We start from the raw sequence: 24,918 nt of genomic DNA, 5'->3' as shown, positions 1-24,918 counted from the left end.
TAGCTATTACTATTGTTCCTATTATTATCACATGTCGAAGGCGGAGATATAGTTTTGGCGTTGTCGTCCGTCCGTCCGAAACATATGACATAGTATGGTAGAAATGTTAACTTCTGTAGGGAAATGCCACCCTGCAACTTTCGATCAGATGGTTGAGTAAGACAAGAGTTATGGCACTTTTTACATACATTATATTGTATCATGTTCCATTTTCTGTCCGCACAGAGTCATATATCTGACATGGATGAAAGGGTTTCACTAAAACATCGTAGAAAAAGGCAGTGCGGTCCTGCAAGTTTCATTTAGATTGAATGGGGGACAAGATTTATGGCCCTTTGTACTTACGTATATAGTACATAAATAGCCTATTTTCTGTCCGTCCGGACTCATATCTCAGACATGGTTTAATTTCAGAAAACAAATATGGTAGAAGTATGAATTGCTATAGGACAATGCGGTCCTACAAGTTTCATTCAGATTGGTAAAGAAGACAAGATAAATTTTATGGCTTTTTGCAATATAGTATATTCATTCAATTATTTGTCCATCCGGAGTCATATCTCAGAATTGGTTTATAGTATTTCAATCGAATGCAGAAAAGTTAATTGCTATAAAGAAATATTGCCTTGCAAGTTTTAGTTTGATTATTTATTGATTTATAGGCCATTGTACTGACATAAATATATAAAACGTCCTTTTCTGTCATATTCCAGACATGGTTAAATGTATTTCAAAATGCTAAAAATGCTAAATGTTTTAGGGAAATGCAGCCCTGTAAGTTTCAGACAGGTTTCCTGAGGAAAACGAGATCTTTATTTTATTATTATTTAATCATTTAATTATATATATTACAAAAATAGTGCCTTTATTCCATTGCCTGTCCGTCTGAAGTCATGTCTCAAATGCTGTTTGAAGGGTTTCAATAAAACATCTAATAGCATTACATGTAATTGTAAGTGGCAAAGATTCAGTCAAATTGCTTCACGAACACATGACATTTTGGATTATATAATGCTTAATATAAAGGCCATTTTTTTGCAAATTCACTAAATTGGCTTGTTAGGCTTAGAGTAACATTGACATAACTTAATTCATACTGAGGCTTGGCGTTGTGCAATGCCTCTTCATATAACAGGAGAAATAAAAAATGAAACCCATGACCAACGTACCTGTAATTTTTGTCTTGTTTCTGATATACGTGAGGGCGTAAATCTCGTAGGACACACCGAATGCATTTCATTTGTTACGTTAATGCAATGTTTTCCCTTAAGATATTCATGGCTTAGTTTGATGCCTTTTACGAAAGCACATGAACTTAAAACAAAAACGCTTAAAACGTCTTCTTTTCATTAACCAATCATGGATCATCACAAAACGTGTTCTGTAGTATTTTGTAGTTTTTTCTTTCGGGTGTATTCAAATGGTTTGGCCTCCTGTAAATGCCACCAGAGCTGAAAAAGGAAAACATATAAATGTCTTTTTCTCATGAAACAGTTGAATATTCACAAAACTTGGTCTAAAGCGTTCTTGTTAGGAAGATGGTTTTGCTTTGCTCCATACTATGGTCGTCAGAGGTAATGATAGATAAAAGATATTAAGAACCAATTACTGGATCTTTTATAAACCTTGTATGTATATACTTCTAAACAACTGATTTTCATAACCACTGGACCGATCTTAATAGATTTTGGTTTGCAGCATTCTTGTAAGTACTTCTTCCAAAATATGGAAAGAAATTAAATGAGGTCCTTATGAACAATTTACTAGAAACTTCGTCGGAAGCATTTTTGTTAGGTCGTCTCTCCCAGTTGTTCGTATGGTCATATTGGCCCCATGGACCAAAACCCTAAAGATAAATTTAAAGAGACCTATTCTCATGCAGAACTAGAAAGGTTTCCTCCAAACATGGTCTGAAGCATTCGTGCAAGGTAGACTCTTACTAATGTTTAGACATTTGAGGGGCCGCTCCAGCCACAAATTGAAAACATTTAAACGTCTGTTGGTCGTAAACCACCAGTTTCATTATCACCCATCTTTATTTTGTTTCAATAAAAGTACAAAAAGAACATTTATCAAAAGGTGTTTATACAAGTGAATACATTTAAGTATATCGTGTGTTTTATTACGCTGTGACTGATATATAATGAAATAATGACTTCAGTGCTCGGTTATTTTGATATACTAGTACGTAAATGACACATAATTTAAGCTTGTAAACCATAAAGATTGCAGTTGGCGTATGGATAATGTCTGTACCAGTTTCAGAAAGTCACGGTTATTTATTTTTATTAAACTTTTTGCTAAGATACGTCTACGATGAGAGTTAAAAATATAGGACTTTTCATCAAATGTGGTTATTGTGAGCTAATAATTGAGTTAAAAAAGTCATGGATTTCAATCAAATACAGATTATTAGCTAGTAAAGCTATCCTTAATTAAATCTTGATTTTTAAGGTCTCATACCATTTAGTTTGGCGCCTTCCATGACATTACGTTTCATTCCGCCACCTCGTTTGGTCCACTTGGTACATGTTCTTAAACGATAATGTTATTAATATTAACATATAGTTTTATTCTGTCTTAATCAAGATTAAACTACCTGTATAGATGTGACAAATTTTAAGAACTTCACTCAATTAAGTTGGTTAAACAAACGGCATACGACAAATTACAGTACATAATACTATTTCATCAATATTTGAATGTCGCACAGTGAACGGCATTCGACGTACGAGCCATTCAAAAATATTCATATTTTCTTTTGACAAAACAATATTCGAATGTTATATATCGGATGTCGGTCTCTTCGCGATCATTTTTTTTTTATCTGATGTCATTTTTGTAAAATTTTCCTGTAAGGTATGTCAAATAATTATCTCTGTATCATAGATTTTGAATTCAGTGTTTCCACCGTCACCAATTGTTCAAATTTCGTATAATATATATCATTCTCTTCACAACCGTCATGTTTATGTCGTACACTGTGAGCCACACCGATGGCCGACTTAAAAGATATACTTAGAGCTATCCCATTCATTCTGATGCATTTGAAACTATTTAAGGCATGTGTTTGGATTTCATATTCGTCACTTAACGCGACTCTACAATTATACCAAATTATAGCGAGGAGAAAATCGTGTTTCTTAAAAGAATAAAAGCGCGATGTATCGATTTCAAAAACTGTGCTGCTAGCTGAAAGGCAACACTCATGATGACCACACTTTCACTGCTTTGTTTGCTTCACCACTTCTTTTTAGTGTATGTCCCAGCTAAAGCTTCTTCCCTTAACCGAGCTGATCAGATAATGTACCTAGTATGCATCGGAGAGAGCTTGTAAGATAGAATAAAATAGTTGTTGACATACTCGCTCGTGTCGTCAGCATGGTAACTCTAGCTCTAGCTCTGGGCCAAAACATGAAAACAAGAGATATTATCTCGCTTTTGACTCAGAAAAGGTCTTGCACAAGGATGTCTTAGATTGCTTTGATGCGGTTTTGATTTCATCTAATCCTGCCATATTTCAAACTTCTTTCATCTCTATAACTTACCATGGTCATCTCGGGGACTGATGTTGTAATGCACGGCGGTTAAAATCCTGTAAAGAATGTCAGCAAAATACCGGATAGTAGAGAAAGCATTTCACGCAAAAGAGAAATAGCAAGGAAAACATAGTTTCTATGTAACATCCAAAAGAAACTGGATTTCAAGAGAAGGGGAAGAATCGCCATCGATAGTGACATGGTTGCCTCTACATGAATGCAACAATATATAGGTACTTTCCATGAGTAACAACCCTTCCGCTAAGCTCATTAGGAAAGGCGCAGATATACAGGTCGCGGGTTTTAAGTTCGATACCTGGGTAAAGCAATATTCTCTGCGACGAACTGAGAGAGGAACTGCGGTACGCTTCGTGGATTTGCTATTGTCTAAATTTGGCTTATATTCATATAAACGCACAAGAACTAATATTCATGTTTTAAATAATATGTAATATTTTTGTTCCTTTCGAAACTCACGACATTTCAATTGTTGTAAAATAATGACGCATTTCAAAGGGTCTTCTTTAATAGTCATAACAACTGTTTCAGTACTTTACTTTGTTAAAATATGGTTGGTTGTTGAACTTGTGCCCTTTGTAATTGCTATAATAGCTGTTTTACTTGTGTGATTTTTTAATTGTCACGACATGGACGACTTAAAAAATAAAATAAAGATCCTACCAAAACCGAGGCTGACTGATTCGATCGTAATTTTCTGATAACCTTTCACACATGAGCTATAAAGCGTCATAAGGAATGACGCATGCAATTGTTTAAAAAATAACTTGCGGACCAGTCGCTATCCATTTTGGAGGTTTTCTGAGTATTTTCGCTTGTGTATATTCTAATATGCAGGTAAGTGCTATTTCTTGCTTATTTTTAATTATTCCCTTTTTATGCGAATAAATGCTTTATCAGAGCCCAACTGCTAAAACTTTGAGATAAATTTTGATACAATAAAAATTAAATAGTACATAATTCTAATCATGTTCAACGCTATCCCATAGGACATCGTCGCAAAAACCGTGTAATAATTGTTATTACATACTCGTTTCTATTCACCGTTAAGTTACACTGGTACCGGAAACGTCAATATTTTTCCATACACTGACACCTGTATTTCATATCGGGTGCGTGTCGTAATTCAGTGTATGTTGTTGCACTATTTTTTCTATTTAGTTCAGTATTGTCAATCCTATTCAGGCTATTGAACATATTTATGATATTTACATAATATTTATACGTGTAGATGCGTATGTAATAAAAATGTTAATATTATCTTTACATCGGGAAATATGCACTCGTTCTTCAGCGGAAGAATATTGCGCTCCTAAAGTCGCGCAATATTTCCGCTGAAGAACTCGTGCATATTTCCCGATACAAAGCTAATAACATATAAATATTAAATCAAACTTGTTATATATATCTAAATACCTGGTATTTTATATAATAGAATTATAAAATGCATCCATCATTTCATAAAGTCTCCAAAACTGTCAAATTGTATTAAAATACATTAAAAAAGAAAATGCTTTTGTTATATCTATCACACACTTCTTAACGCAATATATAGCTTACAGTTTAGTGAATGGCTGTAGATGCTACACTGAAAAATGAACGTGTCTTCTTATAATTTATTAGGTTCTCTTACCGACAATTTGTGCCCTTTTTATGGTTGGTTATTGTTGCTCGGCTACACCAAGCGAGGGAGAGGTTAAAGATGCTCTGTTCAAAGCCAGAAGGATCAACAGGATAAAAGATGGTCTAGATCTACTAGAAAGAGAACGTAAGTGGATGTTTTAATCTGGAACTGGTTTTGCTTATATCAAACAATGTTATTCACTATAGAAATGGCAGATTGATACTATAGTATATTACACAAAAATGTATAATATTTTTTTTTATAGTAATAACACAAAAAGGTCTTCCAGACTTACTTATACATTACAAAGATCATATAGATATATGTACGTATTACAACAGATTTCGAGATAATTTATACGAACTAATCACCACCATAATAGACCGTGTAATAATTGAGAGTGAGAGAGAGAGAGAGAGAGGGAGAGGGGGAGGGAAAGAGAGAGAGAGATAGCTTCTCTGGTCCCAAACAAGTTACAAAGTCTTGAGATTTGAATATATATGCAAATGTTGTAACAGTGCGAATATGAAGTACTATTCGGTTATGTGTATAAAGCAGCATCGAAACTAGTCCTATTGGGTTAATTGGCTTAATTGCTGCGGAATGTCAGCGCTCGTATGTACCACCAGGCGCTTTGCCGTTATTGGTCTGTTATATTGTGGTGGTGATTTAATTCGTAAAAAAGTCTCTATATATTTTATTTATTTATTTATTTATTTATTTATTGCCTCATCAGCATATATATTATATGTAAAAGACGCAATGAGCGCTGCCACTTCATACAGAGTTATGTACTAAGAGACTTTGAATATTTTACATATACACATATTCAATACCAATCGCAACATTTAAAATTAAATTTCTAATTTTATCAAGTATGACCAAGACAGCAAAGTTTTAGGTTGCCTGTTTTACTTGGTAAATGTTTTAGCTAATTCTAAACATTCCCAACAGGCTGTCTAATTATAATGTTTTAGGAGACACCATATTTCTGAAATTTTGCCACAATGCTAAAGGATAGATTGATTTCTTTTATGCAGTTTACGCATGTATATTGTTTCGAAACCACATGCAAAGTCATACAATTTGTATGTTCTAGTCTCCTGTAAATCTTTATAGATTGGTCATGTATATGTTGTCTTAATGTTTTTCTATTGTAAATGTCAATGTTTGTTTTATATATGAATGAGACTTAAATAAACTAATAAACTTTATAATAAATTAATACATCATTAACTGAATCACACAGAAACTTGGCAATGTCACGAACAGTTTCATGTTATTTGGGAAAATTATTTTTATCAAGTATAATTAGAAAATAAAATACTATTCATTCAGGTGACCAAGGATGTGACAGCTAGTATAATGATACCCGCTCTTGTCGGAAAAAAGAAAATTTTATCTTGATTATTGGTTAAATGGGTTAATTCGTGACACCGTTCCACTTAAATGCACAAACTGATTAATATATAAAATAAATATTTTGAGGGTCTCGACATTTTAAAAAGAGATTTATTTCAATTTTGTTAAGTTGGTTTTAAGAAGGAAACGTGACGACGTAAAAGTGCAGTACTTATAGGTTATTAGCGTTGTTTCAATATGGAACGGAAATAATGTTTTATTTATTTATTATTTAAGGAGCGCAGCATCATTCCGCTAAATAACGAACACATATATTTTGATGCAAAGCTAGTGATCTTTTATATTACATACGTAACTATCTATGGGAAAAGCAACATAGTGCGTTTGCGACCAGCATGGACCCAGTCCAGTCTGTTCAGGATCCACGCTGTTCGCTAGCGGTTTCTCTAACTGCAATAGGCTTTGAAAGCGAACAGCATGGATCCTGCCCAGACTGCGCGGATGCGCAGGCTGGTCTGGATCCATGCTGGTCGCAAAGCCACTATGTTGCTTTTCTCATGGCGCGGCTCACATAATAATATTGCATAGATATCATAAATCAGGTCCAGTTGTCTGAATACATTTGATAATACTGGCGTTTACACAACATTATAACGCAACGACACACATTAACATAACGCCACGTCCCTGAGATGTAATTCAGACGTTAATATGGAAAAATGTTGACGTGTCCGGTTCCATCGTAACTTAATGAAGGGTTAAAAAAAGTAAAATAATAAAGCACACTTGAAAGTCATCAGAACATCCTCTATTTTGCAGTTGTTTCTTAACAAAAAGCATGCGAAATGTGATATTCTCTCGTCAACAATTACAAATGTATTTTGTTTTTAAAACCCGACATTGTCAATTCGATAACCCCTGCCAACCCCTTGAACATAGCTGGTGGTTTCTATACCAGATTAACAAGCTTTATTGCTGTAGATTTTGGAGCTGCGTTTTCGGAAAATAGTTATCCTTATTGAATCTTCATCTTTGCTCTTTCTCTTTCTTCCAGCATCACTTTGGCTTTATTCTACCCCCTTTTTTGTCTTTCGTATAATTAAGGTGGAATGCGCCCCAATTTTTTTTGCCGAATTTCGTCCTGAAATTTTTACTGTACAAAATTCAAGATATATGCGATTGAGCTCCGGTTTTACTTTGTCGCCATATTGTTCGTGGTTTTTGCTATTATGTCCGGAACATGGCCCCTGACGTCACTTTTCGTGCAACGCCCGGAACCGAGTGCTTTCGGCATTTTTCCTTTCCTAATGTAATAAATTGAAACATTCAGGTGATAACGGACATGTTCCGAAAAGAGGTATAATTAGAGGCAAGAATTACACTTGCATTCGATATATTTTGTAGAAAGTGTCGAATAAAAATCTTTAAAAGTATCTTAAATAAAAAGACAAATTACTCCCGAAAATATGCCACAAGAGAAAACAATTAAATTTCGTGAAAGTCGTTGCAAAAGATATTATAAGAATAAAAGCTAATACGGTAACACTATATTACATTGAATTTAAAAATGGTCTGAGGTAATTTTGAACCCGTGGTAACGTGCGTGGAAGTCAGAACCTGCCGTTCAGATCGAATGTATCGTGAAATTTTTAATAATAAATACATCTCGTTTTTTAACAGGAACGTGAGTTGTGTAAGCTGAAAGCACATTCTTTTTAACTCTAACGTCATATAGCCTCAAACTATGTGGGGGTAGGGGTAAAGTTATATTATATTGTGAAAAAATGAAGTCGGTGACCCCTAAGTACTTATATGTCTACTAGACGTACACACATTGCGAAACAACATACCAGAATTGTACGTTTTTTAACGAGCCGATTTTTTATAAACTGGATTTTAAGGCAAAATTTATAGCAAAACTTGATGCGAGTTTTTCCGTTCTGACGTCATAATATCGTCTCTGACGTCCTAAGTGTATATCTTATTTCGCTGAATTTTGTACCATTTAGTTGCATTTTCTGTATGCAAAATGAACATTATTTTGTATTTTTCATTTATATGACATTCAGAGCGCAGGAAAGGAAAAATGCCGAAAACACTCGGAGCTGGGCGTTGCACAAAAACTGACGTCAGGGGCCATGTTTGTGACACAATAGCAAATAACAAGAACAATATGGTGACAAACTAAAACCGGAACTCAATCGCATATATCCTGAATTTTGTACAGTATAAATTTCAGGACAATATTCAGCAAAATAATTTGGGGCGCATTCCACCTTAATGGGTATTAAAAGTAACCCGTCGGCTATAACATTCCATTATTGAACGTTTTATCCATCAGTTAAATATGACTGACTAATTAGTACAATGTTAAAAATCATTGTTAGTATTTTTTTTATCTTTAAGTTGATACAAGAACTACAATAAAGTGCCCTTTGTGTCTGGCTCATGGTAAACGTTTGCATAGTAACGCCAAGATGGACCGCAGAGTAAATGATGCTCTACTAGCAACCAGATTTCTCATGCAAGAGTAAGTGAAAAGATTTAGTAATCTTTATAGAACTTTAAGTGCTTAAAGTCATAAACTTATCGTAAATGCTTGCTTATGTTGAAAAATTAGGCAATTAGTTAAAACTGGGACATTATTGAAAACGCTCGTATGTAATAAAAATATACATTTATTGTATTTTTATTTTGTGATTATACATCTTTTGCTGATTTATGTTAATTTGTAGAACTTGCAGTCTAACCTAAATATTACTAAAACGCTCTTAAATAGGTAGTGCACATCTAAATACCTGTCTCCTAAATGTCACTATCAGTAGTTACATTCTCAATGCAAATCATAATATTTAAAAAAAATGTCTTAAAGTTAGCGTGTAATATTAAATGTCTTTAAACATGGACAAATATCTCAAAAAACAAGCAAATGGACAATTGCATTTTATTTCATTTTAGACTATGTGTTTATTTACGACTGTGAGATGTTATTAAAATATATGTTGTGGAAAATGTCTGCTGTAAATGCCTTGTTATTCTTGCAGTAACATAAATATAGTTTAAATCTTTACGTTGTTTTTGCAGCGGAAAATACAGTTTAAGCGAAGTAAGTGAGGTACACGAGATCTTCACCCGTGAAAATGGAGAAACCTGTATCATCAACGCTCCAACTGATTGTAATTTCACCAGTATATATAGAAGAGCTGATGGCTCTTGTAATAACATGAATCATACCGAGTGGGGAATGGCCGGGAGAGCGCATGCGCGGATAGTGGGGAACGATTATGGTACGTTTTAATGTAATCATTAATCTGTTTTCTTTCCTGAGCTAAATAAAGTGAGATCCAAATATTCCCTATTGTTTGAAGACGTCATCGATACGCAGACTTCATATCTGTTAGCCACCTGCCTTTTATCTATAATTACTGAAAATGAATGACTGAACAAAATTAATGCGGAGATTTTTCTGTTGTTTCCTATTAAGATGACAGTGTTGGAACACCTAGAACGTTAGGTTTGCGCGGTGAATCACTCCCGAATGCAAGAACTGTGAGTAACGTAATACACAGGACGGATGGAGGTATAGAATTAAGTGAAAAGCTGAAGCTTTTTGCAATGGGATACGGACAATTTCTTGATCATGATTTCACGCTTACCCCGGAACAGGACGGTATTTATATAGTTTTTATTATTGTTACATTTGTCACAACCGATTTTTAGTTTATTTACGGTTCCAATCCTATTTTCGTGAAAATAATTAATACAAAAAAAAATTAAAAAACGTGATTATCATGGTAGGCTTTTCCATATGACATTGTTCTGAAAAAAAAACCCTAGCAGCTAACAATACTAAAGTATTAATTGTTTGATCATGCTTAATATAAAAACCGACACTATGAAGCAATCATGTAGAATATTCATAGTACGCATGACATGGTGTTATTTTAGAGTCCTGCAGATATTAATCGATAAACGTTATAAAAAAATACATCATTACTTGCAGCTGTCGGGGATTGCTGTGACGAGGTATCTCAAGCAGAGTAAGTATATATCTTTTTCGCTATAGGCGTTGTTGTTTTCTTAGCCCTATTACACCATGAACAAACAATAAATAGTTCAGTTTTTGGTGGCTGCTGCCACCAGTGTTAAAAAGAATACCCTGTTTGAGAATTCGTGTCAGTTCTTAAGACCATCCTAACAGCACAACCAAAAATAGTTCCAGGCTTTTCCAGGGCCGATTATCTACACAACGTGCAGAATATGCAATGCTACAATATATGCCTTAATACCATTTTTAATGTAAATTCGGCAACTAAAATCAATACAAACAGAAGTCAAAGTTTTAATTAAAACAACCACGTGTATGAATACAAATATGCAAATTTATGATCACGTGAATAAACGTTGACCTCATGTCACCTGAACTGAGCGATGATATTGATTTGCTTAGTACTGCCCTAGAGGTCACGTAGCTTATAACGTAGAAAAGGTAGAAACCTAGCCGGGAATCCAGACTGACAATTCAAACATGTTTCCTAACCGCATTGTCACATGTATAACTCCCGAAATATAAGACTGTATTTGATAAAGAACGATGACTTCTAATAGCAATAATCTATAGATTATATACATCTACAGATAATCCACGGCTAAAAATAGAAACGGAATTTCAAGGGAAAAGTTTCCGAACATTTCCGGTCCATAGACAATACCAGTTTGTACCTACCATAGCTTTTCCAGCAAGTTGTAACAATTTTCAAGTATATCAGAATAAACTTAAATGTTCGTAAATCATAGCTATCAAATTATAAGATATTATATGAATGCAACCCTAGTGATCTAAGAATGTTACCGAATTTAAGACAGTATTGTCTCGTTGTCGTTTCAAACACTCGAAAATATGACCACATGTTAATTAGGCTATTTATAGAAAATCGATAATCAGCAGTGATACGGATTTCCTCAGGTGTTGCTACTGCAAATTAACACTAATTAGCGCACTAATTTAGTAAGATGATTCATGAACAGAACAGAACAGGACAGTAATTTATTGATATAACTTGAACATGTACAGTTCATCGTTATATTAAGAACAAAATATAATTAAACATGCTTTGCAATACGAGAGTGAACAAAACAAAAGAATATTCAGTTAACTTTCATTCAATATTGTTTGCAATGTGACCTGCCATGAGAATCAAAGACATGTGTGTTTTCTAAATAGTATTCCCTCACGGATAATCTTCCTTCAGCAAATGTACAACATAAGATACTATTTAAATGCATAGATCAACATGTATTCGGTACAATTTCGTCTAACAAAACACGAATTGTCAACGGGCGCACCGATGATATTAATACTCGCCTTTTTGAAATGGCAATATGTCAGACTGTAGCAAGCCATCGGATAACAGATTTGACCAACTTAAAAATTGAATTGTTTTAAGACAGATTCTGCTCACTTCAGTCGCACCAAGAGTAAACCAACATAGTGCATTTGTGCCCAGCATGGACCTGCGTATCCGCACAGTCTGGTCAGGACCCATGCTGTTCGCTAACGGTTTCTCTAGTTGCAATAGGCTTTGAAAGCGAACAGCATGGATCCTGACCAGACTGCACGGATGCACAGGCTGGTCTGGACCCATGCTGGTCGCAAACGCACTATGTTGGATTTCTCATGGTGCGGCTCAAAATATCTGGATTGATACAAATATGTATAAAAATTAAAACGGTTTCGTTTCGCCAGTTACATAATTTATTTTTCGACTTTTTTCTCGGTCTGACTAAAGTTGTAAGTTTGTCTGACTTAAATGTCCAACATTTTTGCGAAGCCTGCTGTTATGTCTAGCGGACTTTTGAGTATAGCAGATGGAGTGATAATTAATGCGCCTCTTTAATAAACTGGCTGCAGAACTGAAATTCTGAGGTGCATTTGTGGTGCATGTTTTATGCTGTTTTCTTCCACAAAAATCTCATGAAAACCAAAGTTATCCGATAAGGACTAAATCAGTGTGTACATAATTAATGATAGGCACTGTCCAAAAGCTTTAGAAAGAAATCTTAAAAGCTGAATGGTTTGTATAAAAAACTTCATGACTGGCAATGAAAAAAGGATTAATTTTGAAACCAAAGCTGAATATTTTTGCCCCCCCCCACAAAAAAAAGTTCTTCTCAGGTTTATATTAAGAATTCCTCAAATGTCACTTTCTTTGTAATATTTTACACATTGATTAGCAGCCACCATCAGCGCTTTGAGCGCTTTGATTATTATTTAGAAGAAACGTTTCACAGTTATATCAGCCTATATGTGGTCTTCAAAAGCTGCCCTGTTTTCTGCTCCTATTTAGCCACTTAATCTTGCTTGAATACTCAACGATCAATATATGCTGAGCGTTTATGCAATCAAAATGTGTTTAGTTCCATATAAATATGTTTAAACCCATATGCAATTTGTTTAGTTTCATACAAAATATTTTAGTTCCATGTTAAATGTGTTTAGTTTAGTTCCACATAAAATGCGTTTGGTTTCTTAGAAAAAATGTTTGATTTCATGTGTAATGTGTTTAGTTAAGTTACATATAAAATGCGTTTAGTTCCTTAAAAAATATGTTTGGTTCCATGTGTAATGTGTTTAGTTTAATTACACATAAAATGCGTTTAGTTTCTTAAAAATAGTATGTTTGGTTCAAAGTGTAATGTGTTTAGTTTAGTTACACATAAAATGAGTTTAGTTTCTTAAAAAAATGTGTTTGGTTCCATGTGTAATGTGTTTAGTTTAGTTACACATAAAATGAGTTTAGTTTCATAAAAATATGTTTAGTTTCATGAGTAATGTGTTCAATTCCGTTGTTTATAGATATATGAATGTCATATGAATATCAAAACAATGTTGCTAGAGCATTTTTAGAATCACATTGAACATTATCCCCGAATGCAACAAAAAAGAATCGTTCAATTTTACAAACTTAAGTACATTTTGTATGCCGGTACTGCATGAAAAAGTAGCAAATGCATAATTTGTAAATTGAGAATAAAGTATAGAAACGTTATTCTGGAATAACATTGCTGATACTAAATAATTGTTAGAGTATCTAATTGTTACAGCAGCAAATATAGGGCTATTGCGGTAAACTAAAATCCAACCCAGTTACAATTTGAAATAAACGAACCAATTTGCTAATGGTGATAATAGCACTAAGAATACCCAAAATCTACAAAAAAGATCTTGTGGTAAGTATAGAATATTCCCAAGCAAAATAATGGCAAACACGGATTGACAGAATCGGCTTGTGAGAGATCATACTCCTTTGGAGCTGAAAGTACCGACTTGGTGGATAAATTAGGCCTTTCATGGACTATTTCAATGTATTTCTTTTAGAGGTATAATCTTTTCTGAATCTGTTTACTTGCAGCACAGATAATTGCTTCAGTATTATCATTCCGGAGGATGACCAATACCAGCCACTGTTCACAGCAGGGTACTGTATGGAAGTGAAACGATCTTCTCCAGTCCTTTGTGCAGACTGTAAGTTGCATCTTATTTGTATCTATATATAATAATTGTGAACCCAATAATATTTGAACGGGACTACTTATGGTGATATTTAGGTTGCGTCAACCCATGAAAATAAATTCAATCAAACAAAGAGATTTTCCGTCAATTTCATTTCTCAACATTTGGCTCCGAGAATTCATATCCCTAGAAAACATTAATTGCTACTTTTGCTAAAATGACAAACGTTCGTACCCATTAACATTATCACATAATTAACACAATCACGTAATGCGTATTAGACATTTCGATGGTTTACTTATTTAGGAGTGAAGTGTGAGTGTTGTAAAAGAAAGCATACAACAGTAAACCGTTTGCAAACCCAAAAGCATATTTATTATGTTTGTTTGCCATTTGTATAAAACCGGTACACATCGAATAAAGATTGATATTTCATTCACAATTTAGTGCAGTGAAATACTTGTCTTAATGTTTTATTTTTACTGCATTTTATTATATATTTGAGAGAGTCGATATTGTTAACAGGGCTCTGGAATGTAGTTATTCAATTTATTACGTTTATTTGATATTTTTGCGAGGTTAATAATTGAAAACCAAAGATCGAGTGATTAGTACTAAAAGCAATCTTAAGCAATTTAAGGTGACATTAACTTTCATTACAAATTACTAAAATATTTTCTATGCTTGGTTACCTCAGAAAGTGATAACTTTGCACCTATATTTCTTGTTTAAATAGATTGTTCAGTACCACGTTTGTTTAATCACAGTAAACGTTTAAACATTTTTTGTAAACTATCCAAAAGTATATGTAATGTTCTTTATAAGTGACAATTACTTTATATTAATAAGCATCTTAGGATAATTTAAGGATTTAAGAGATAAAGGGTTCAGCATGGAAAATGTTCCCAAGTGGGTAAATGGGGAGATAAGATCAACAAAAGCAGAGCAAAATTACGGGCCATTTATAGTCCTGAAGTATGGGGTCCGCTTACTTTTTTGACTCGTGATATATTGGCAAGTAGACTACTACCAAATGAAGACATCTTAACAACCAAGAGAGAATAAATTTGCAGTGAACGAGAGGTATCATCAGTAGGGTTTATGGAATCCCATAATAGCCATCTTAGTTTTGTGTTGTCGCTCAGAAAAGACAGAACGATACTACACGAGACATTTCCATGCGACTGTATGACGTGCGACAGTTCTCTGGATCTATTGTTGTTTTATTGTAGAACATATTCTATATTGTTTTTAAATTTATGGTTCCTGACGTCTTATGTCGTGCGTATATTCGTTCCATTGCGTATCCTATCTTAACGTCGCGCAACGTGTCTGATCGCCTGATCAAGTACGGTAACCGTGCATTGCAGCGTATCGCCGTCGTTTATTACAAGGTAACATGAGACATGATATTGGTTAGTGTCTCATTATTGTGAAACAATGACGCCTAGATGACCCTTACAGGATTTCGTAATGTTCTTATTGCAAAGCTTCGATCTAAATTGTTTTTGATACTGAAAACAAACTGCGCTATCGATTGAAAACTTGACAGACTTTAAGTACACATGCTACTGTTTTATTTGATAAAAAACAAGCACCAGTTTCATGAAACAAAACAAATGATGAGGCATGTCTTATTTAACTGTTGTAGATGTACATCTCCTATAATAATAAAATAAGTCATCCCAAAACATTAAAACTACCGTCTGCATATTGACACCACATCCCACTTACCAACAAAAATGACAGAATCACGTATTTATGCCAAAACCCATGTAGATGTACAACCCCTATGATAAATAAAATGAGTCGTCCCAAAGCATAAAAATACCGTCTGCTTATTGATACCACATCCCACTTACCAACAAAAATGACAGAATCTTGTATTGACGCCAAAACTCAATTACCAATCAACAATTGAAAGGCTTGGAGAGCTGTTTTTATGCTAAATCCCACGTTCTACTAATAATTGAAATGCTTGAATCCTGTGTTTTGTGAAGTCACACCCCACTTATCCATAAAAGGCTTGATCCCGTATAAGGGTTACATGCAACATATTTGCTAGTTGAATTTTGGAACCAGTTTAATTTGTTTCTTACAAAGTGCACATTTTTAAAAGATGAATATAGCAGCTTTATTGAGATGATTTCTTAATCGCTCTATTACCTTGCTGAGGGCTGTAGCACTGATCGATCCTTCAGTGTAGAACCTTGCTTTTTTAATGAATTTCAGCTTATTATTCAACTGACAATGAAACCATAGGCATACTTAAATACCTGCTCCAGTCCTACCTTTTAACCTTACTTTTCACTGAAAAAAAGCATGAAAATCCTGACTATGAACTATGAAATAAAGTGCGGCGCGTGGCCGTTAACTGTTACCTATTGTAATCTTGGGTTGCATACACACAATAGAATTTGAATAGCCGCGGAGCAGGGCTTTAATACAATACTTCTTATACTCATATCCATACATCGGTATGTGTTGGATTTAGGTTATTACTGCAAAACCTTTATATCTGTTAGGCAACATCCAGAACAGCGAAAAAATCTAAACGTACCTGCAGTGAATATCTAAGTCGTATTTAGTCAACACGACTTAGAGGCCTGTACTGGTTTTTCCCAGGAAAGACGGCCTCGCGTGTATCGGTGCTATACACCGGGCACGTTAAAGACTGTCTTTTCGCAAAGAGCTAGGCTAAGGTAGCCGGACAAGTATGTATCTAAAAGGATTTCTCTCTATCTGTTCTGGGGGCTTTACCTCACTCTGACCCTCTGGTCAGATCACTCTGTGTCTGTACTAGTAGAGGTTGAATTTCGCGCAGTGTGTGGCTGCGTTTGCTGTGAAGCACCTTTTGACGTGTTTATCATGAAAAGGGCGTTATATGAATCTGGTATAGTAATAATAACTAAGTGTACATGACCATATCTTAAAGATTTGAAGAAATAACTAAGTTTAAATAATAATCTGTTGTTAAAGTTTTAATCAAGTCTAATACCTGATCAAAGTGTGATTAACCACTAATAAATGTCAAAATATGATATAAACTACTTTTGAAGATCGTGTTTGTGGTACCTCCGACGCCAACCTTAATGCTATGTACATTTCATTGTAATATAGCGACGAAGCATGTTAATTATAGGTGTTCTAACGTCAGCAGACTCGAGCGGTAATTGTTGTAGCCGAAGCCCGAAGCAGCACGGGATCATACTGTACATATATTACTGATATATCATATTTAGACCTTTTAGAATCCTGCATTATAAGTTTTATGCTAAGATATATAATCTAAATAAACCATAGCATCCTCCTGGTTGAATGCATTTCTTATGCAGTGTCTGTTGGTGTTCTGAAAAAGTTGGCATAAACTATAAATGTTTCCATTTCGCATTTATTCATTTAACATGAGTTTTCTTTAAAACATGACTGTAACTGTGTTTTTGGCGACCTCCAACGGTAATTCAGTACGACAACAGCAAAACAGCATTACGTCATATATAGATGGATCTAATGTGTATGGCTCATCATAAGACCGTCAGAACGAGCTAAGGGAAAACGGCTAGTAGAAATTACGGCAAAATGCAATTTAGTTGTAAAGTTTGCAAATGATATATGGATTAAATCAGATATCAACTCGCCCCTGTATATATAGGGAATAAATGAACTTCACCATGAGAAAACCAACATAATGCATCAGCGACCAGAATGGATTCACACCAGCCTGCGCATTCGCATTCGCGCAGTCTGGTCAGGATCCATGCTGTTCGCTAACGGTTTCTCTAATTGCAGTAGGCTTTGAAAGCGAAGAGCATGGATCCTGATCAGGTTGCGCGGAGGTGCAGGTGCTGGTCGCAAATGCATTATGTTGGTTTTCTCAAGGTGCGGCTCAGATACAAAATGATCAGTCTCAGAAGAAACAAAAATGTTCAAACAGTGTTAAAATTACGTTGATATTAGTTTTATAATTTGACATATACTGGCAAAATATAAGTTATCCGACTCTTGAAAAAAATGTTTTTTAATTCCAACATACACTCTTTGTTAATTACAATTAAAACGCCAGACAAACTTTATAGGTACTAATGTATCTACCTATAATATTCTGTTTCAATACAAGTTATGTATCACAAACATTTTCCTTTTATCTTTCCACATTGAAATTTATACCACTAGCTATAACGAAATGTTTATCATTGATTGTCATTGTATGTTCCTCATGTATGAGAATGAACAGAAGAGGGTAATGTATTTTGCATACAGTTTACTTTTTCTAGAATCTGGCTACCGGATGGCGACAACTCCACGAGGTAATGGAGCCCGGATTCTTAACGGTGAAGATGATAACTGCACGTTAATCCAAACGACGCCGGGCCCCAGACAGTTTTGCTCTGCAGGAGGTACATGCTAGCAAAAAATGACTACAATAATAATTTTCTGTTCATTCAGCTTCTAATTGTGCTTTTAAAAGCATAACTGCGGTTCTAAATCTGTAAATGTTGAATTCTTCAGGCGAGGAAGCCATCCAGTTGGCTTACGGAAGGTCGGTGGTTCTACTTAGGTGCCCGCTCGTGATATAATAATGCACGGAGGGGCACCTCGAGTACACATCTACAGTCAAAGCTGGAATGTCGTCATATGACCTACAATTGTATTTGTGCGACGATACACCTAACAATAATAATTATTAATCTGTTAATTTATTTATGCAGATCACTTACACGTTGTCTTTGACTTGTGTTATAACGAAATTATATTTGAAAGATCTAAATGTTTTGTGTTTGGTTTAACATCACACTAACATAATTACATATCATATGTTACTTCATAATGTAGCGAAGGAGAACAGGTGTCCCTTCGTGCATAATTTTTGACACGAGCAGAGACCTGACTAAAAACAATCGGCCGTGTGTAAGCCAACTGCATGAACTTCTGGCATGAAATAATTGTTCACCCAAAGCGGTGTTTCAAACCTAGCTAGTTGCAAGTGATTCGTAGTCAGCAATTTTTAACCACTAGGTCACGCCAACCCTTCCCAAAATGCTAAAGGAGGAGAAAGTTCCGTATGTCTACAAGGTATAATGCATCTTATTTCAAACCGCTGTTTGTTTATTTAAAAAAAACAACATATATATATATTACTTTTAAAAGTTACCTTGATATATCTTACATCTCATTTGTCTTGTAGGGGATGCAAGGATTAATGTAGTGCCTTCGTTGACAGCTATGCACTACCTGTTTGTTCTGGAGCACAACAGGATTGCAAATGCGATCAAAGGTACTGAAAATACGTATTGTATTTAAGTTCTTAGAGGCATAGTTAGACACAAAAACAATGAATAAACCAAAGGCAGTATTACGTTACGATATATGTACACATGGGACAACTTTATTTTCTACATGTTCTAGGAACGGGCGTTTTTTCTCTTTTTTTACAGGGGGGCGGGGAGACATTTTCAAAATATATTTTTACACATTATATTGCCGCTACCAGTTTTAGAGAATAACAAACTATCACCGAGGATATAACCTTTGGCTGTGATAGTCGTTTTCCGTAATAACACCTCAATAGTATTTATCACGTGCCACAACTTTATGGCTGAAATATCATGCTTATATGGGAATAACGGGTTTGCTATTAATAGCATAATGGTTGATCTTGCACCTTAGAGAGAACACATACTACAGCTATTCCTCTACGTAGAATCAATTAAATCGTAAAAACATTCACAGAAAATGATATTGATCTAACTATCATCTCGATGATGAACGACATTGCAAACTGTATTAATTTTACATGTTTTTGTGTGATATCTTAACCGTAAAATTGCAAAAAACAATGTACTATTGTAAATAGACCGATTAATTGGTGGCAATAAAAGCTTACAATATGTCTCTGCACTATAATCTGATTTAAACATTTAATACACACTCGAAAGAAGCCTGAAAACGGAGGGAGCTAAAGCGTTGCTTATAACAGTATACCAATTAATATTTGCATAATGATATGGTTTACAAATCAGACTTACATTTTTTGTCGCGTTGGGTGGCCTGTGGAGTTCCATTCTTTTTTATTATTATTATTTTATCACTTGAGCGTTGATTCTGCCGTGTGGTGGCCGTAACAAGTCTCCCCATACATTCAGACAGAGCTGCTGCTCTAGTATTTCGATCGTTTCAGATTGTTCAGCATGATTTTTTATGTTGTGTTATTTGTAATGTTTAGTCTTTCATATTGAGTACTTCTAAAAATCCCAATGTCACAGATTTGGGTATTGTATAATCACCCCTTGAATATGGCCTGCTTTTTAATTCTGTCTTTTGACAGTTTCTGTGATATGCAGGCTCTGTAACATCAGATCCCCTTTCAAAATTCCAGTTTGTTTAGTTCTGTCCATTGTTTTCTCGTTTAGGACAAGCTCATTTTCTAACTTGAAACAATATGCCTCTTTTTACGGAATTGCACACATGTGTTTCATTGAAGGTTACATGTGGAACGCCGTGTAAACACATACTGCGGATGTCTCTACATTGTTTTCAGTACCAAGTGTAAATGTTGAGTTCTGCTCATCCCAGGGCTAGAGGGCATGGACGGTAGCATACATTTCCACTTCCGTCTAGGAACAGGAGCAATCAAACCGAGCCTGAAACAATATCATTTTTGCCGTGTTGGGCGCCCTGTAGAGTTTTTCTATTTTAACGTTCTTGCAAATGTTTATTATTTTTTAACAAATTCGCAGTATGAAAAACTTATGCTGATTTTTATAAATGAAGTTTAGAGTTATTTTAACACAGCTGTGATAGGCAAATAGTAAGACTTTACATGTTAGGTTTCAGTAATGCAAATATATCTAACCAACAGTTTGAAAGAAGGTACATATCCAAACATATGAAAACTGCATTAATTTCAATTTTGTTATAGCTTGTGCAAACAATAAAAAGGATATATCAGAAAGTATATTTGCCTCACTGACACTGATTTATATGTAAACATATATACCGTAAATATTACCTGTTAATAATATTATTATAATGTCATTTACACTGTTTTACAGTGAAGATGCAGTATTTTGCAATAAAATATCCCAATAGGGACAATTGTGTTACAGTGTTACAGTTCACCGATGTCTAAGGTTACATTGATCTAGATTTTTTGTAAATGCATAAATGCATGAACAGGTAACTTTGAATAAACATTAACAAGATAAAAAGTGGAAAACTCCAGGTCACCCAACACGACGTTAAGAAAATTGATGCAGACTCGGTTTGATTGATCCTATCCTAAGACAAAACATTTTGTTATATTTTATTTAAAACTGAAATTCTTCTCCACAAAATTGTTAAATAAAAGTGCTATTATTTCACAGAAAAAAATGTTTAAGTGACTCTTCATCTAAATTTCTCTATCAGCTGCATTGGTCAAGGAAGATGTCAGAAGACCAGGTTTTGAGTCAAAGAAAACGGTTATTACATCCATGTAACTCCTTTTGTAGTTATTATCTCTAACAGTCAAATTCCAAACTACTTCATTACTTAACCATTTTGTGAACTGCCTGATTTGTTTTGTTTTCTACAGATTATTACTCCAATAACGAAACAATTTTTCAATTTTTTTTCTTCACCGAAGACTATGCATATGATCCAGTCATGGACGCTACAATAATCAATGCATTCGCAACAGCAGCTTATAGGTTAGATTTTTGTTACTTCATCGCGTTGTCTGTGTTAATGCTTGTGAATGTTGATAGTGTGTTGTCTGACTTATGTATTCCGATTGAAATATATATATTTGCTGACACTGGTGGTCTCAACGTTTACTTTTTTATTTTGCCATGTTCAATAGCTTTTAAGCATTTCATTTTTATAGTATATGCTAAATATGTGTTCGGGTGTGTTCGGGTTTAATGTATGTTCAACAATTTTTCATTCATACACGACGGCGTCTACTTGCCAAACTTTATAGTGCTGCCTCACTAGAACATCATGCCGTGGACACGAGACATGATATCCCACCCAGTCACACTATACTGGTACTGGACTGACCATTCCTAAAACTATCCTCTAAATGCTGAGCGCCAAGCAAGGAAGTATATGTCTTTATTATGACGCGGTCAGTGACTGAACCCACGACCCTGGCACTCAAAGCGGGCACTCAAACGAGGCCTTCTAAACATCTACATGATTAATAGCACAACGTATTCCATCAGCCTTACCATTTCGTATATAGTATTGCAGAAACCAGTGGATCTTATATAACAACTATGAAATAAGTTAAGATGCAGACTAACTGGATACTATTTTATGCTTCAAACGTGCATGGTTAGTATATAATCCAGTTTACTCTCGAAACTGTACTATTTGGTACAAGTGCAGTTTACGCAATAGACCTGTGTACTTTATTGTCGCTTCGTAGCTGTATGACTGTTTATATGTATGGCATCAATAACAGCTTAAATTGCATTGCTTTATAGATTCGGGCACACATGGGTGTCTCAGGGTATGGTTTTGTTTGACAAGCAGTTTAATGTGTGGCAAAATGAAACTCATCCAATTCATACAACATTTCATAATCCAGAGCTGACTTATAAACCGAAGTCGTTTGAGAGGCTGGCTTATTGGCTTTCAGGAGGCAAATCGCCAGAAACAGACGAGTAAGTACGAATCGTAATATGTACCTTTCATGAAAGCTCGTTAACTGGAAATTTAAGAAGGAATTTTGTGTATGAGATTATTTGCAATGCGTTCCTGCTACAGATTCACAAGCTTCCATTTGGATCCTTTTGAAGCATAGACCTCAACCAGGCAAACTAACCGGAGACCCGGTTTGCCTGAGTCTGTTCATCAGAGGTAATTGAATGTGCAACACCCCTCACGCCCTAGCACCGGCTTAAGCGGAACTCTGTTACATAGATATTGAAAGGTCTCAGAAAATATAACAACAGGATGGCGTGGTCGCTTTTCCCTATTTGTACACAGTAGATATTTTGAAACTCTTCTCACCAGAGACTGGCAACCAAATTTTAAAATAGTTTCGCACAAATAAAGCTTGTTTGAATCTCTACCAAGACTGATATGTCATAAACGTGACCGCCGGATTGTGAAGTCATTTTGCCCTATATCTTACACTGGAAAAATCTAACTTCTTGCCCAAATTTTAACAGTAATTTCATACATATAATGATTTGGTGACCCTAAACAAAGGTTGTTCAAATAATTCCGATTCATGAAATAACACTGCTATCAGATCATGAAGAAGAAGGTTTATTGTGAGAAACCCTCAATGTGTAAATTACAAAGCAGAAATTTACCTACGTAATGAGAAACATGGCATGGAAAGACATTTTTGCGAGACAGCACATGCATTTTCACCAGTTACAATGTACGCGGGAGTATGTTTATGATCTAATTTCAACTGCAGGCACGCATAAATACGTACATACATGCATACATACATGCATTATATGTGTTCAGACTGTGTCAGAAGTTTGATAATAAACCCTAGTGCGTTCGGCTTTTAGCAAAATCAAAGTAACCGTAAAAGGATTTGCACTTTAAAAGACAGCATTTGCCAGAAAACAATGGAAGCAGGAAAAATGTTTCTACGGCCATAATTATTTATTATGTGTTGATAACATATGTGTGAACATATAATACCTTGTGCATGGTATGGTGACATCATTATCTTCCATAATTCTTATTCATTTTCAGCTAACATTAACGCGATCAATTTAAAGTATCCAATGGTGTTTCTTGATATAGTTAATGCACTTTATCTGAACATGCTACTTTCATGTATAAAATGTTAATCCTCCTGTAGCATGTTGCCAAGCAGAAAGTTGAAAAGTGGGTATTTCTTTGTAAACAAAAACTTAAGTCGAAAAGGGGGCATCATTTTGTAAAAATGAAAAGTAGAGAGAGTTACGGAATCTGTGCAATGCGTGTCACATCAAATTTCAAATTATTTCTAAAAACTGGTCCTTCGATAAACCTTTACTTAGAGTATACAAATAATTATGATTCGCAAAATAATATGAACAACAGAAGGCAAGGCCACAATTTGAAGTTCAAAAGACCTAAGTATTATTCCGTATATATTCTATATAAAACAGAGCTGTCGCGCACAGCTAGACCCATTTTAGTACACAACCCATATTAATATTACAGTTTTTATAAAATGAGAAGGGTATGGGTCATGTTTCTTTTGAAACGACATTTATTCTGTCACATTTGCTTACTGCTAAATGTCATCAAACCAACTCTGCTAGGATCCAAAATAACTACTCATAATAACAATGTGTGTTCGATAACCAGTTTGCTTTTACGAGACAAGACAAAATAGCTCCCGTGCTGTTTCCATAATAAGTACTGTGCATTTAGCTTAAAATCTTATTGTCAAGCACTACTGTCCCCATTTTAAAATAATTGCACACAAATGATCATTTGTTTACCCTTCACCAGGACTGCCAACATCTACGGAACTAGAACAGATGACTTCCGTGCCGGTTCGTTTAGTACTGCTAGGCTTTCAGCTTAAAAGTCTTCTTGTCAGAAACTGATGTTCCGGTTCTTAAATAATATCACATTAGTGGTCGCCAGCAATGCTAAAAATCATTCTGATCTGTCAAAACATGAGGTCGCCAGAGGGCGTTGTACCAGTATTCATATATTGAAAACCTTCAAAATCTTCTTGCTATAACTTCGGGTCCGATTATAAAATAATTCAACGCAAATATGTTTTAGTTAATGCTACCATGATTGTTTCAATTATTCTTATCGTTCAAAAAGCATGGCCATTAATATACAACAATCTCCAAACAACATATCTTCTAGAGCCATTTGTCCGATTTAGAGATAATGTGAGAAGG

General features: G+C 34.8%; 1 protein-coding gene across 1 annotated transcript in view; it reads left to right on the top strand.

Moving 5' to 3' along the window:
• The first annotated feature begins 4,388 nt into the window (after positions 1-4,388).
• Positions 4,389-24,918, top strand: part of LOC123537966 (peroxidasin homolog pxn-2-like) — a 30,936-nt gene continuing 10,406 nt past the window's right edge. The window contains exons 1-12 of the mRNA XM_053529666.1: positions 4,389-4,394; positions 5,181-5,325; positions 8,950-9,073; positions 9,628-9,830; positions 10,028-10,213; positions 10,547-10,583; positions 13,956-14,068; positions 17,522-17,579; positions 18,317-18,453; positions 19,242-19,331; positions 21,681-21,744; positions 22,525-22,704. Coding sequence (XP_053385641.1) covers positions 4,389-4,394; positions 5,181-5,325; positions 8,950-9,073; positions 9,628-9,830; positions 10,028-10,213; positions 10,547-10,583; positions 13,956-14,068; positions 17,522-17,579; positions 18,317-18,453; positions 19,242-19,331; positions 21,681-21,744; positions 22,525-22,704 — 1,343 coding nt within the window. The remainder of the gene's footprint in view (positions 4,395-5,180; positions 5,326-8,949; positions 9,074-9,627; positions 9,831-10,027; positions 10,214-10,546; positions 10,584-13,955; positions 14,069-17,521; positions 17,580-18,316; positions 18,454-19,241; positions 19,332-21,680; positions 21,745-22,524; positions 22,705-24,918) is intronic.

This window comes from Mercenaria mercenaria, chromosome 18 (genome assembly GCF_021730395.1).
Source record: "Mercenaria mercenaria strain notata chromosome 18, MADL_Memer_1, whole genome shotgun sequence".
Classification (NCBI taxonomy): Eukaryota; Metazoa; Mollusca; class Bivalvia; order Venerida; family Veneridae; genus Mercenaria; species Mercenaria mercenaria.
The sequence above is the reverse complement of the archived record's forward strand: the minus strand, read 5'-3'. Positions and strand labels throughout refer to the sequence as shown.